We start from the raw sequence: 14,215 nt of genomic DNA on the forward strand, positions 1-14,215 counted from the left end.
CCCCATCGACATGGGGATTATGCTATTTGAGTCAGTAATATAGAGGTGTGCATCCAGCAAAAAAAAAAAAAAAAAAAAAATCACAGGGGTCAGATACGGTCACTGTTTAAAAAAAAAAAAAAAAAGTATGGTCAGCTTCACTCTGTTTTACGCTCTGTTGTGTATATTTTGTGAAACGTACACTAGTTTTTTGAGAAATGTTCACGAGCGAGAATGACCAAAAACAGTCCCATGCACACTTCTAAACTAAAGGGAGCCACACTGTGGTTCAGTCAGTTTAACATCATCATGGCATGTCTGTAATAGTTGTACATTTCCATCTTTATTCTCATTATATTGTATAAAATAAGTAAAGTATTTAGTCGTTGACAAGCAGTTAAACTCAGCTTAAATTCACTCAAAGTGCTCAAACCTCTTTTCCTAGAAAGCAATAAGATCTGCTTAAACCTGCACTGTGCTATAGAATAAATATATATATATATATATATATATATATATATATATATATATATATATATATATATATATATATATATATATATATATATATATTCGAATATATACATACTGCATACTTCTACACACATGCTGACATTCTAATCAAGAGAGTTGTGCAGTTCTCTCTGTGCTATTTTGGTTTACGTCTACTGTTGCTATCAGTAGAAACCGCATACTAGAATCGTGAGCTCCTAATACAGGTCTAAGACATAATCACACTTGGGCCCTCTGGCATCTATTCTTTTAATATGGATCATTTGCCCTGATTCTCTGTTTAAGATGATTCAGTATATATTATGTGAATTTTTTTTTTATTAGGGTTTTTTTTAATAAATAGTGCTTTGACAACTGGAATTTCGACTCGTGTTTTTGTGTTCTCTGTATGTGCACAGCTTGTTTGTTCGGTTCAAACGTGTTCTGAATGTTTCACGACGTTCTTATTATCTGGTACCGTCATCTGCCTTGCGCCGTCTTCCTGGATCTTGCTGTCGTTCCAGAATAGAGGTGCAAAGGTCCTTTCTCCATTTGTTTCTCTTTAATAGAGTTTCCCAATGACCTCAAAGCAGACCATCTGTGAGGGAATCTCAGCCGTCAATCACTAGCATGCAGGTTATTTTTCTAATCTTAGACAAATAAACCTCAGCTCTTTGCTCCAGGCTGAGGCTCCCTACATTCCCATCTGTGTTACACTGAGAAACTACACCATCCTCTAGGCTTCCTTTCTGCCTCTCTGCTCTCTCTTGTGCTCATTCACTTATCCCATCTGCTATCTGGTCATAAAGGGTGTTTTTTTTTTTTCCCCTGGTGGCCCCAAAGCTAATTCACTATCCGCATCAATTAACTACAGTTACAGTGATTCATTAACCGTTTTCCTGAAATAAATGAATAAAGAATCTATCAAGAAATAATCTCTGGTGTGTCTGCATTCTTCACCTGATTGGTCACATGAATCAGTGTTCAGATGAGTGTTCATGAGCAAAACAAACTCGATCAATGACATTAAATGGCACAACAGTTCCTGGTTCTAGCATTTCTTTTAAATGTGTGTACATATCTGTTATGAGGAGCCGTGCAAAAGAAAAAAAAAGAAAAAATCAGGCTTGCTCTTGTATAGGCTGGAGAGCAGAACAGCCAACGCAAGCATGGTAAAACATCGTTTCCTGTATCTGGTCCAGGGTTCCTTGGGTGGGCTCTGGATCCTCTGACTCTGACTCGGATAAAGTGAAAATGAATGAATCGTTTTTCCCCACAATGTAAAAAGCAGCCTGTAAAAACCAAGCTCATGAATTTACGTTTTCAAGGCCAAATGATGCACCTAATGAATTGGAAGCTTTTGTACTTTAGTCTTCTATAGTTTTAATCTTTTTTCTAATTAGCTTGTTTATTAAAAAAAAAATTGAATATTGTCACTGTTTTTGCATCTCCTTTGATATAATTAGCGTATTTTTGATCAGAATGCTTTTCAAAATACTCCTTCGATCACTCTGCTAAAAACAGGCATAGAGTGCCACTGCGTGTTCTACTGTGCCATGCGTATGATAAAATGCATACATTGTGGCATGTGATTCTATGAAGCCATGAGAATAATACGAATTTTCTTTATTTGTCTGTAATTCTGGCTTGATTCCAACCTAAGCATAAGTCACACATCTGTGATTTCCTAGTGTTTTCATGCACTCAATATGCACAGCCATGCATTGTTTCCTGCACTCGAGAAATGTTAAAGCATTCCCAATTGGATTTCAAATTGTTTGATTTTGGTAATTTATGCCAGATGTAACCTTTTATTTGGACGTGTGAGGATTTGGCGTGGAGTGTTTTTGGGGAGTGTTGTGTCTCTCTGTGACTCTGGCCCGATGCCCCATGCCTGGTCTGTCTGGCTCTCTCAGGCTTATGCCCTGCTGTTTGCCACCGTCTCTCTGGTGATGGGCACCGTGCCACACATGGCTGATGTGACAGTTAAGTGCTGCTTTGAGTTGCCAGTTGGAGTCCCTGGCATCTCCAATGCCCTGATGCCTTATATCTGTTTAATCAGTCCTCGGAAAGCACACAAGGCCCATTGGTATGTCCCCAGGACCGTAAACATGTAGGCCATGACCATGGCTTTGGCTTTTGGCACCTGCTTTGTGAACCTGTGTGTAGTTCTGTGTGACTCGTCTTATTGTCTTCCTTGAAGTCTCAGTGAAAAACATTGCTAACAGTATTGTCAGTATGTCAGTAGCTCAGATTTTTGTTTAGTCATGACATTGTAGAAGTACTTTGATATTAGAAACTTGCACCCTTCATTCCTTTTGTCCTTTGCAGAATATCAGGTTACACATAGCACATAAAATGTAAATCACTTCATGAACCAGCAGTGCCCTGTGTATGTAGAACAAGAGTTCTTTCTGAGCAACTTTTGCCCTTTGTTTTGGAAGCAAGCAATGTAGAACAGCTGTAGAGCCAGCTGTGCACAATATCTATGAGGCGAGTAGGAATTTTTCTTCCTCCAGCTGAACAGTTGCTGTTCCTGTTTCCAGCTCCAGAAAAAAACTAACACACTTCAAATTATCCAGTACAAGTAACCGCTATTTACAAATTTGCTAAAAGCCTGCCAGCTGCTAGTGAAGGTGTTTCAAACTGGAGCCAGATACTGCATGGCTTTCCTTACTCAGCCCATTGTTATACAGGAAGTTCTGCTACCTGAGTCCTGAACTAGATGACTTCTGGTCTAAACTGCTCTCTGAGGACCACCTGAGAGCCGGGGACTGAGAATCAAGTTGCCTGGCTTTAATCCTGCGAAGAATGTGCTTGTGATTCCTTCAGTAGTGGGGCTGAGTGAAACAAAAAAAATATATATGAATAGATTTTATAGCTCTCTAATAGACAGACATGTGAGATAGATGTTTGGCCAATCTTATGAAACATGTAAAACACTGTTTATGTGCTCTGAATATGCTTTTTGATGCAAGGGCATTTCAGAATCTTTTATTAATTGACAAAATTTTGGTAGCAGTGAAGTATGACACGTTTTCACATCGCTGGATCTAAATGGCTTCAAGTGATGGACATTTTGATAAGTGAAAGTGCTCTACGACTGAAGCCATCCCTTTGTCGGTTGAGCAGAAAGGGGAGACTTCGGGGAGGATAAACTTTGCTTAGATGAGAGGAAAGGCAAGCCTTTTATCTTGGGCAGGCACTGTATTCTACACAATGTCTCTCCAGTACAGCCTAACAAAGAGCTCCTTATGTACTTCCTCTGGGCTGGCAGGCCTAATACCGCAGTTCTGGGGACGGTTGCGAGGAGACGTCTTTTAGATACTGAGCTTTGGATGGTGTGGTGGATAAAGAACAATTCATTGATTGGGTAAAGTGTGTGTGTGCATGTGTATGTTCGTTGTGCCCCGCTGAAAGGTGGTGGCTAAACCTAAAAAGAACTCGCTATACTGTGAAACTTATCTCTGCCCCACACCTACCTTATTTGAACTTCCTTGCAAGGCTTGCTCACTGTTCATATCCATTATCCTAAAAAGGTTCATTTGGAATGCAATGTAGCTTTTTATTGAATGCAAGCTGCTATCTAGCTGTAATTTAATACGTAAATTGCTATATAAAAAAAATATAGTGTGTAATTAGGTGTTCTGCTTCATTCTATATATTGCCCAAAACTTGAGTTCATGAAAGTTTATATCTCTACCTTTAAGAAGCTTGTCATTAACTCTTGCTGAACCCTCTAAAGCCCCAAAAAGCCACCCGCCCTCCATCGTCATGGTTGGATGCTTCCCGTCCTGATGCTGTCTGTCCTCAGCAGGGTCTCTGTTGATTGGCTCGGTGTGTGTCCTCCTCAGTGCCGTGGTGTGAATGACGGCCCCTGTCAGTGCTGACGGGCTTCCCCGCTGCTCCATATTCTTCCTCTGACTGACAGTTGCTCGTACCTCCTCTGAGCCACCCCAAAGGATTGCCTGTGTCATGGCAGGGCCGCCTCGCCCTCTAAAGGACAAAAAAAACACTTTTGGCAAAAAGTCTTTAATGTTGCTCCCAGGACACTGAGATTGTGAGTGCTGACCTCAAAACACAAACAAGACTCTCTCACTTGCCTCAGACAGACTTTATTGAAAAGATTGGACAGCCATGGGTTACACCAATGCAAGTAAACAGAGGAGGTTCCCACTAGTTCATTCAACAATAATCAAATGAGACAATCTTTATTTCACTTTTTACATGAACTGAAATATGTTTGCTATTATATACATAACTGTGATTAGAAATAATGCTAATACTAATTAAACTTTTAGAAATTATTGGAATTAAAATCTTTATCTTAAAACTAAATAAAGATAATTAAGTATATCAGCTATCCTGGTCCTGTTACTGGTATCAGAGATAAATTGTTAATAAAAAGTTGGTTTTATCATTTGTTGGTTTCATAAATCTTGTGTATAATTTAGCCTGTAAAGATTTGTGTATGATTTGTGTGGTCTCCCCGACTGTGGTTCTCTGATTGACTTAACCATGTTCCTTGGACATACAAACACGTATGTTATGACTGGAGTCAATTAACTCCTATTGTCCCCCCTCTTATTGTCCTAAAGCAGATGTCTTCTTTTGTGTGACAGGTGGTTGAGTGACAGGTGGTCATTTGCATTGGCCTATAGGAACAGTATGTATAGTAGAAATACTTCATTACTGTGCATATGTAAATTCTGGACCATTTCTATTTTACACCATGTGTATGTCAGTTTTTAAATTTTTCCTTTACAAACACTATTTTCCAAACAATCTTCCCTGACACCGTTCATACGAAATAAAATATTACATTTAGCTGATAAGTAAATAAATGCATTTGTAAACAGGATTATACCTACAATAAAAAGCAGATAGAATTCAGGGGTCTGAACACATATCATGCTTAATGCTTTGAATAATTCAGCTATATTTGGGTAATTCATGAAAGGAAAAACCAAACAACTTATAAATGTCAGAGAAATTAGAGAAATGTATGGTGGGTTAGGTCCACTTAAAGATTCACTGCAAATCAATGTAACATTATTCTTACTGATCACCTTTATCGTTCGAGAAACATTTCTATTCTGATCAGTTTGCTCTCTTCCAAGATAAAAATTACCCTCTTCAAAGGCCATGAATGATCACTCAGTTTGATCACTAATGTTTGAAGAGAAATATGTACTGAATCTAAACTAAATCAGATAGATAGATAGACAGACAGACAGACAGACAGACAGACAGACAGACAGACAGACAGACAGACAGACAGACAAACGTTTGTGGACCCCTAACCACAAGATTTGCATGTTCTTTTTGAATCTCCCATTCCACATTTAGTCCCCATTTGCTGTTATAATAAATTTTGGGAGGAGGTTCCACCAGAATTTGAGTGTGTTTGTGGAGATTTGTGTTTATTCAACCACAATGGTGTTGGAAAAGTCAGACACTGATGCAGGGTGAGGAGGTCTTTAGTGCAGTCAGCTTTACAATTCATCCCAAAGGTGTTCAACTGGGTTTATGTCAGAGCTCTATCAGGCCACTCAAGATCCTCCACTCCAGCCCATGTGAACCATGTGTTCATGGAGCCGGCTTAATGCATAGGGGCATTGTCATGCTGGAACAGATTTGTCTCCTAGTTTAAGTGAAGGCTAAAATGTAATGCTAGATCATCATATACAATAATGTACCTCCAACTATGTGGTAACAGTTGAGGGGAGAGAGAGAGAAAGAGAGAGAGAGAGAGAGAGAGAGAGAAAGAGAGAGAGAGAGAGAGAGAGAAAGAGAGAGAGAGAGAGAGAGAGAGAGAGAGAGAGAGAGAGAGAATTATAGACGTAACACATGATATTACAGACACCATATACTTGTCACAGTCAGCAGATCTCAACCCAACTGAACCCCTCAGGTGTATTTTGGACAAATGTATTTTTGTACTTTCCACAACTATCCCCACAACACTGATGGAGCAAACGTCTTTCGAAAGACATGTGTTCTTGCAACCAGCACAATTCCAAACACTTGTAAATTATGTAAGAAAATATATTGAAGTTATTCTGGTGGCTCCTGGACGTCCAACCCCATACATACATACTTTTTCCTTTAATTTGTTGCTGGTCAAAAGCTGGTAGCTGGTAACACCCATTAAACTTGGTTAACTATCATTATGTCAAATTTCTCTTGCATTTTTAGTTTCAGTACACCTTGGACCATTTCAGATGTTTCGTAAGTAATATTGTAATTATTTTGTCTGCACTGCAATGGATATAGCAATTCATACATTTGAATAAGATCATCCTCAAGATCCCCAATTTAACCCTAAGCTCAGGTTTTTGTGTGTATATAGGTCACCAGTTCACCATCTCAACAAATCATGACATGTGCTACATGAGTGTGTAAATGTGAATGTAGATGTGTATTACAATGGACTGGCATTCGGTCCACAGTAAAATCCCACCTCACAATATTAGACTCAGGCTTCACCATCACCCTGAACAGGAAAGAACTGTTACTGAAAATGAATTAATTATAATACAGTATAGAGAATACGGAGAGGAATTGTTTGTCATAAGCCTATGGCCAATTTTATGCGTTCTCTCTTAGCAATTTGCTAAATATATATAAAACAAACAAGATTATTGAGTAGTTATACCCAACATACTCCAATTGTAGAGGGCGTTTACTGTGAAAATATAATATCATAATCAATTTGATTAATCTATTAAAAAATGAAGCACACCAGATAAACTGAGAGCTTGGAATTATGTAAAATGTATGTCTTTTAGTCCGTAAACATGACTATATATAAACATGTTATTTATACAATATAAAGTAAAAACGTATCTAAGTTGAACTTTTAAGAGTCAAAAATCCCTTTTTGACCAATTATGTTAAATATTTAGAGCAAAGAGCTTTTTTATTTCTGAACCTGCTCGAAACAGAAAAGGTGATAATTTAATAAAACAAAATTGAGTTAAAGTATTTAACTTTTTTTCCCTGGGTTTTGATTTTGATTAAAATTAAAGCTTTATTAAAAATATATATTTTCATATTTGAGTAAAAGAGTTTTAGATTAGAAAACGACCAATCTCATAATAAACAAATTGGACTGTATCATTTTATATAATTAAAGTAACATTATACCATAACAACTATAACAAATGTTACTGTTGTGTTAGACAGTAGTGATTTCCACCATCAGGTTATTAAAAAAAGTTTTACTACTATTATATTAATAATAATTATGATGATGATAATGATACATTTTTTGCTTCATGGAGCCTGAGCACGTTTGAACTGTTTAATAATTTGAATAGAATAAGTAAACAGACAGGCAGAATTTACCTATGTTAAAACTGACTGACATTGGCATAATTATTAAATTACCACCTGTTGTTGACATCTGCTCATACAAAGTAGTAAAATTATAGAAATAAAACACAAACCAGCATTTTTTTTCTTGTAACTGCCAGACAGCCTGTCCCTTGTGGGCTTAAATTTGGTTACAGGAATTAAACCCAGATTGCAAGCCCAGATGTCTATCAAAAATCCATTAAAAAGTCTTCCGATTATTCTTTCAAATCTTTAAAAATTTGCTTCTGCTCTAACTGCACCAAGAAATGACTAAGTATGTAGTGTGCCATGTGCAATCCATGAAAGTCAGGAATTGTGTGATCAAAACACCTGCCTGTCTGTGGATTAACTAAATTACCTTCTTATTCATTTTTGTAATCTTAATTCGGTGAACCCAGTAAAAGTACTTTTAAAGCATAACATCCCTCGAAACAGGCAGTATCAATTATTCCTTCAGCATGCTCCATCATCATTTTAATAGCAAAGGAATATTGTTGATGTAACATCTGACACTTAAACCATAAGTTGTGATGAATAGTCTCCCCATTTGGATTGCTACAGAGATGTGGGAAAGGTTACAGAAATATCAAGAACACCAGTGCGCTGTGGGGGAAGTGAGGGGGTATTCTTCAAGGCTGTACTGCTTTATGAAATGCCTCCTTGACCCTCAGATGCCAGTCGCACTGTGCCCCTGACTTAAAGACACGGTCTTACACAAACCAACAATTCACTCCGAGGGAAGCAGTCACTGGCGGGAACATTCTACGAGGAGGCGGAGGTTGGGAATTTGCAGCCGAGGGAAAAAGGTCTGGATAGGTTACAAAGAGAGTCCCAAACATGGCACAAAGCTGGCATTCACTCCTCAAAGCCCACCACGCATGCTTGGGAGGCAGGTTGACGCTCACTCTAAATGTCAAAAGTGAGAATGTTGTTCATTTGCTAGCATGTCTGAGAATCAAGCGCAGGGTAGCAAGAGTGGGATGAAAAGCACATGTTCAGATTCAGATCTACATGTCATGGGAACAACTCTCAGAAGAGAAGCGTTTGTGTGTTGGTATAACCTGCATGCTGCCATTTGAGGGAAAGCCAGTGGTTGAATAAATATAAGAAAAAGTAGGAAAATGCTACTTTCAATTACTGTAAGCAACTGCATGAAAGCTACTATTAACAAAAACCACCTGTAACAGTCTGAACGTTTGGACTCATGAGAAAAAGTAACATGACGTATAGGAGTTGAAGTTATTAGATGTGTCCTGGTTAGTTTGTGTGTGTGTGTTTTTTTTGTTTTTTTTTAGTTTGTCATGGAATTTTGTATAAACAGATCAAAAATGTAAACAAACCGAATGTTACCATAAGGAATAGAAGAGTGCTTTTATAGGAGAATAATGCTGTCACCACCACATAGTTCAGTATTTTTCAACAGACCATCTCAAAGCAGCAATAATTCCAATTTTGTGTTAATTAGTGAACATCAAGGTTGGTTAGATATACATTAAAAAACAAAGCTTGTCATGCTACAACTAATCTAGAAATAACAAAGTCTTCTGTTTTGAGGACTCTCCCATGGATAATATCCTTCTGACACTAGAGACTCCTTCCACAAATGTTAGATCATCTCTTCAGAAATTTTCACACATATTTTCTTGTTGTTATTTAAATAACAGCACATTTTTATCTGTTTATTGTTAGTAGTTGGATGGATGTTTGCTATAGCATAATTGAGCAGTTTCTATAAAAACCATGATGTCAAATTTATATGAAATTTATATATAAAAGTGTGCTTATTTGCAACAAAAATGAAACGTAAAAAATGCTTGTCTCACGCAATCTACTCATTATCTTTGTAAATAATCCATCGTTGACCTGTAATGGTGACTTGGTGAATGTTAATGTAACATTTTTAACTTTGTTAACTCTCTATCTAGATATAATTAAATAAAAAAAAGGAGCATTTAGTGAAGTTAATATCATAATTCAAAAAATCTATTAACAGCCAGCTACAGTGATGCTTTTTAAATATAGTTTTCAAATGCATTCAAAGCACCTGAGTTCACACCTCCACATTAGTTTACTGTGTGTAAACTAGATTAGTAGACTAATCAACACTCTATACATTTGAATATAGATGCAAGCAAATACAATTAATAATCTAAAAACAAAAATTGAACAATACACATTATATGACTGTATCTGTCATAGATTTTTTTATTTCCAATTCCAAAATAAAATAGTGTTCCAAAAAGTGTTTTGTGGTTTATTATATATGTATTAAATGAGCAGTAAAATGTTTGTGGAAGGAATAGGTTGAGAATACTGCGTCGCCGTATCTTCCTCGTGCACCGTGTAAGCGGTGTGTGATATCTGAACCGTGCCTCGCTCTCATGTCTATGAAACTCCTCGCTTTTGTATAGTGAAATTAATTCCTATTTGGGCCTCCCCTCATTGACTGGAGGGGTGTCAGGGGAAGGGGGCTAAAGTGTGTGTGTGTGTGTGTGTGTGTGTGTGTGTGTGTGTGTGTGTGTGTTTGGAGAAGATATGGGGAGGGCTGTCCAAACTACAAGTCAAACAATATACAATAGACAAGAATGCAAATAAAGTGTATACGGCATTTTCTCACAAAAGCCTCTCCCTGGCGTCCCACTAGCTGCACTCCTCAGGATGCCACAAAAGAGTAGTGCTCCTAATGTACACTGCTTAAAAAATTAAAGCCCTGCCTGAAGAGTGTGTGTGCGCGTGTGTGTGTGTAAGAGAGAGAGGATTCCAGATCCTGATCCTGTCATTATAGGCAGCTGCGGAGGCTGGAGTCATTGCTTATGCACAGGGCCGTGTCTGTGTGTGTGTTTGTGTGCGTGTGTGTGTGTGTGTGTGCCTTCATTTTCCCATAATGCAGTGTGATAAGGATTGGCCTACATGAGGCTGAGTGTGTGGCATCTGATGAAGGCTTGATTAGGTGTGTTATCTGCTGCTGAGCTGCTCCTGATGAAAGCTCCTGAAAGGGCGATGGCTGGAAAAACAGCAGACGGCTCCATCAAATGGCAGTTATGCTATGACATGACAGCCAGAACCTGGTGGATGGTAAGTCTGGATTTTTTTTTGTTGCTTCCCTACATATTTTTTTCCATACCTAATGACTAAGACCTATGACCAGGTAACTCCTCCTTCAGATCTCTGCATTGTTGATGATGTTAGCATTACACATTTTTCCAAAGTGCAGTGGCAACTTTTAAAAACAATATTGTGTTATGAGTAGCAGCCATGGTCCTATAAATTTTTTTTTTTTTAGAAATGATTTATAATATATATTTCATCCTACATTTAAAATAGCACAGGCTTTTGGCAGAAGTTGCACTTGACATGAATTTGCTCTCACCTCTCATTGCGACCCCTCTTCAGATGCTGGCATGTGTGTAGTTGCTCAGCGAAGTGTGTTCAGGGGCCACGCGTGTCGTCAGGGTCAAGCAGGTTGAACAGGTTGCGTAACCCTGTGCTTGGCTAAATGTCAGAGGGGTTAAGGCTGTGTCGGGGAGTCCACACTGTCCTCGTCAAGGGAAAAGCAGTCTGTCACGCTGTGATAGGTTACAGATCATATCGTAATCAGCCGTGTGTTATTGTAGTCCATGTTGGATCAGTTTTGCGATGTGCTGAAAGCAGCAAGTGGTAACTCTGAGTAAGAGCTGTTGACTCATGAGCTCTCCATTAAGGAACTGGAAAAGAAGTGAAATCCAAATCCGCACCTTTCTGTATCAGCCTTCTTCCAGGATCGATTTGCCACAAAAATGTGATTTCCCTGGATTTTTTTCAACTGATGCCACCGAGTCTTCCTCAAAAAGTTATGTCTTGTTTCAGCCTCTTATTAATACGCCGGTATTTAAGATATGGTCCTGCACTCGCTGACATTTTTCACTTTGTTTGTCCATTTTGCGCTGCTGGGGAACAATGGGCTTTTGTCTGGTCTCTGCACTAAATGAAACTACTGCTGGATCTTAGTCTACTAGGAATATTAATTCCTTCTCAATGTTCGAGGTTAACTTTTCCACGATCAGTCAACTTCAGTCTTTAATGCCTCCATGTGTTTGTTGTTACATAAGTGCACACTATGGGCAGAAACTGTAACCTAATTTGGTCTATTTTTTTTATAATCTCTGACTACTAATTACACAGTTAACTTTCAGTTGTTTAAACAAAAAAAGATTTGTTTTTAAATTAATTATTTCATTATTATTGTCTTTTTTTTCCATTTGTTACTGTGCATGTATATTGTATTCAAAATGTATATGACATGCAAGGTAAAAGGACAATGTTCCTAGACTTTCTAGATAGTATAAAATGATTAATAATAATAATAATAATAATTGTATTATTAATAATAACATGCTGTGATTTTATTACAATAGTTGTATTTAATCAGAAGTTCATTTAAAAAACTTTTTAACTTATCATGCAGAATCGATTTTAAAACACAATACAACTTTTTTATTTGATTTGAATTTACTACACAAATATTATCCTTTTGGAGGAAAGGTTTGTGTAGTAAATTCTAATAAAATGAAAACGATTGTGAAACCTTTCTATTTAACAGCTTCAGTATGTCTTAGGAAAAGGGTTTTACAATAACATTCATGCAAACCTCAAACTAGCTTGATGTGTACCACGGTAGACACATGTATTTATATGAAGCCATCATTTGTTTCGAATTGAACCGCAATATTACATGTATTACATGTGTTTACTGTACCTAAATTATTTATCCAAAATGTGGAGATTGTGAAGTCATTAATGTATGCTCTGTGTAAAGCCTGGTGGCTTCAAGAGAAAGATATTAGGTCACATGAGGACTCCCCACTCAAAGCTCAACTTCATTTAAAATTACCAGTTCATTCACAGGTGATGAAGATTATTTAACTCAATGCAGTGGTTCATGAAAGAGGTCTATAAACATAGACATGGGCCCATGATGTGTTTGTTTTTATTATTAGTATTCAATTAGTGTGAAAGACAATCACAACCTCCATTATTAAAGTCATTATGTTTATTATAGTGTTATTATAGTTATTAGCTAAACTGCCTGGTCCTGAGTTAAAGTCATATCTTAGTAATGCAAAAACAATAAACAATGACAACTGTTCTGCAGCTGGAAAGCTCATAAACAGAAAAGAAAAATCATAAACAACGTATGATTGTATTATAATAATTTTGTATTATATTATAATGCTGTTTTATAATATAATATACATATGCTGGTGGAATGTGTAACAATAATGTTAAAAGTAAAAGGGTCCCTGTATAAAAAAGTTTGTGAACTATTGACTTAGGGAAAAGAAAGAGTAACTAAGACATACAGGAAGCTAAATTGAGCAGATGCTGGTATGGCCTGTTCAGTGTGTAAACCTGCATTTATCACTAATCCTCGTTGCCAGCAGTCGTTCATTAAGGTAAACGATTATGACCCCCCTCCATTTTCGTTGACGTTTTCTCACCGTTATTTCTCAGGAAGCTCCTGGCTGGCTTGCTCTGTACAGCTGGGAGACTGATGTCAGTTTGTGTGCAGCCTTCGAGCAATCTGGCCTTCAGACGATGCTACTGCTTTCTCGGCCGAATGTGGGTCAGAGATTAGCATAATACCAACTAATCATGAATAACATTAGCATTTACTAAGGCAGTAATTAAAAGGATTAGTGAAAGGGAAGAAATAAATGAGGAATCCCTCCAGTGGCTGTGTTTATGATATGCTCTGAAGGCTACCAGGCTATAATGCTTTGGAACACGGTGTCTTATGAACACAAGTGCCTTTTAATATTTTTATCTTTTTTTGGGCTGGGTGAGATTGAGCAGGTCATTGTATGAAACTTGGGTTTAGGACTTTAAATGCAAACTGAAAAACTGGCAGATTTTAATGAAATGGTCAGCCAAGGGGGGTTTTAGTCTGAACCCGGAGTCAATTAAAATTTGGGAGGACGTGCCAGGTGAATTTCCTGCTCAGACTTGTTAACTAAATGTCTCTTGCTTTAAGCAGTTATTAACATGAAGGCTGGCTGTTTTGAGGAAGTCAGTATTGAGAGACGATTTTCAAGTTTTGTTTGAACGTTTCTTAACAAGTTATACTGTTTCTATTTATAGTACTGTGCTTTTTCTTTTATACATGAAGAGAAGATGAGAAATTAATCATTTGGTTATATCTGACACCATTTACATCCGGAATACTAATGCTGATAACTAAACAACAATAATAAAATTTTATAAATACACATTTGCATGAATAATACAAAAGGAATTTACAAAGAAACAAGATAGGAGTTATTGTATAATATTCTTTATGATTAAATTACAAAACAAAGTGTTTGTTTTTTTAGGAGTTTATATACCAGTGTTATTAAGGATATTGTAG

General features: G+C 37.3%; 1 protein-coding gene and 1 long non-coding RNA gene across 4 annotated transcripts in view; one reads left to right on the forward strand and one right to left on the reverse strand.

Moving 5' to 3' along the window:
* Positions 1-801: 801 nt before the first annotated feature.
* Positions 802-11,981, reverse strand: LOC310726565. Its single transcript, XR_014533791.1, has 3 exons — positions 11,201-11,981; positions 4,175-4,467; positions 802-3,311 (listed from the first exon to the last, which is right to left on the reverse strand). It is a non-coding gene; the product is annotated as an uncharacterized lncRNA (long non-coding RNA).
* Positions 10,477-14,215, forward strand: part of LOC310726552 (nuclear factor 1 B-type-like) — an 87,757-nt gene continuing 84,018 nt past the window's right edge. For all 3 annotated transcript variants that reach the window (XM_083542254.1, XM_083542258.1, XM_083542265.1), the window contains exon 1: positions 10,477-10,905. In XM_083542254.1, coding sequence (XP_083398380.1) covers positions 10,810-10,905 — 96 coding nt within the window. In that variant the 5' untranslated portion in view covers positions 10,477-10,809. The remainder of the gene's footprint in view (positions 10,906-14,215) is intronic.

The sequence above is a fragment of the Silurus aristotelis genome, assembly GCF_946808225.1.
Source record: "Silurus aristotelis genome assembly, chromosome: 5".
NCBI lineage: Eukaryota > Metazoa > Chordata > Actinopteri > Siluriformes > Siluridae > Silurus > Silurus aristotelis.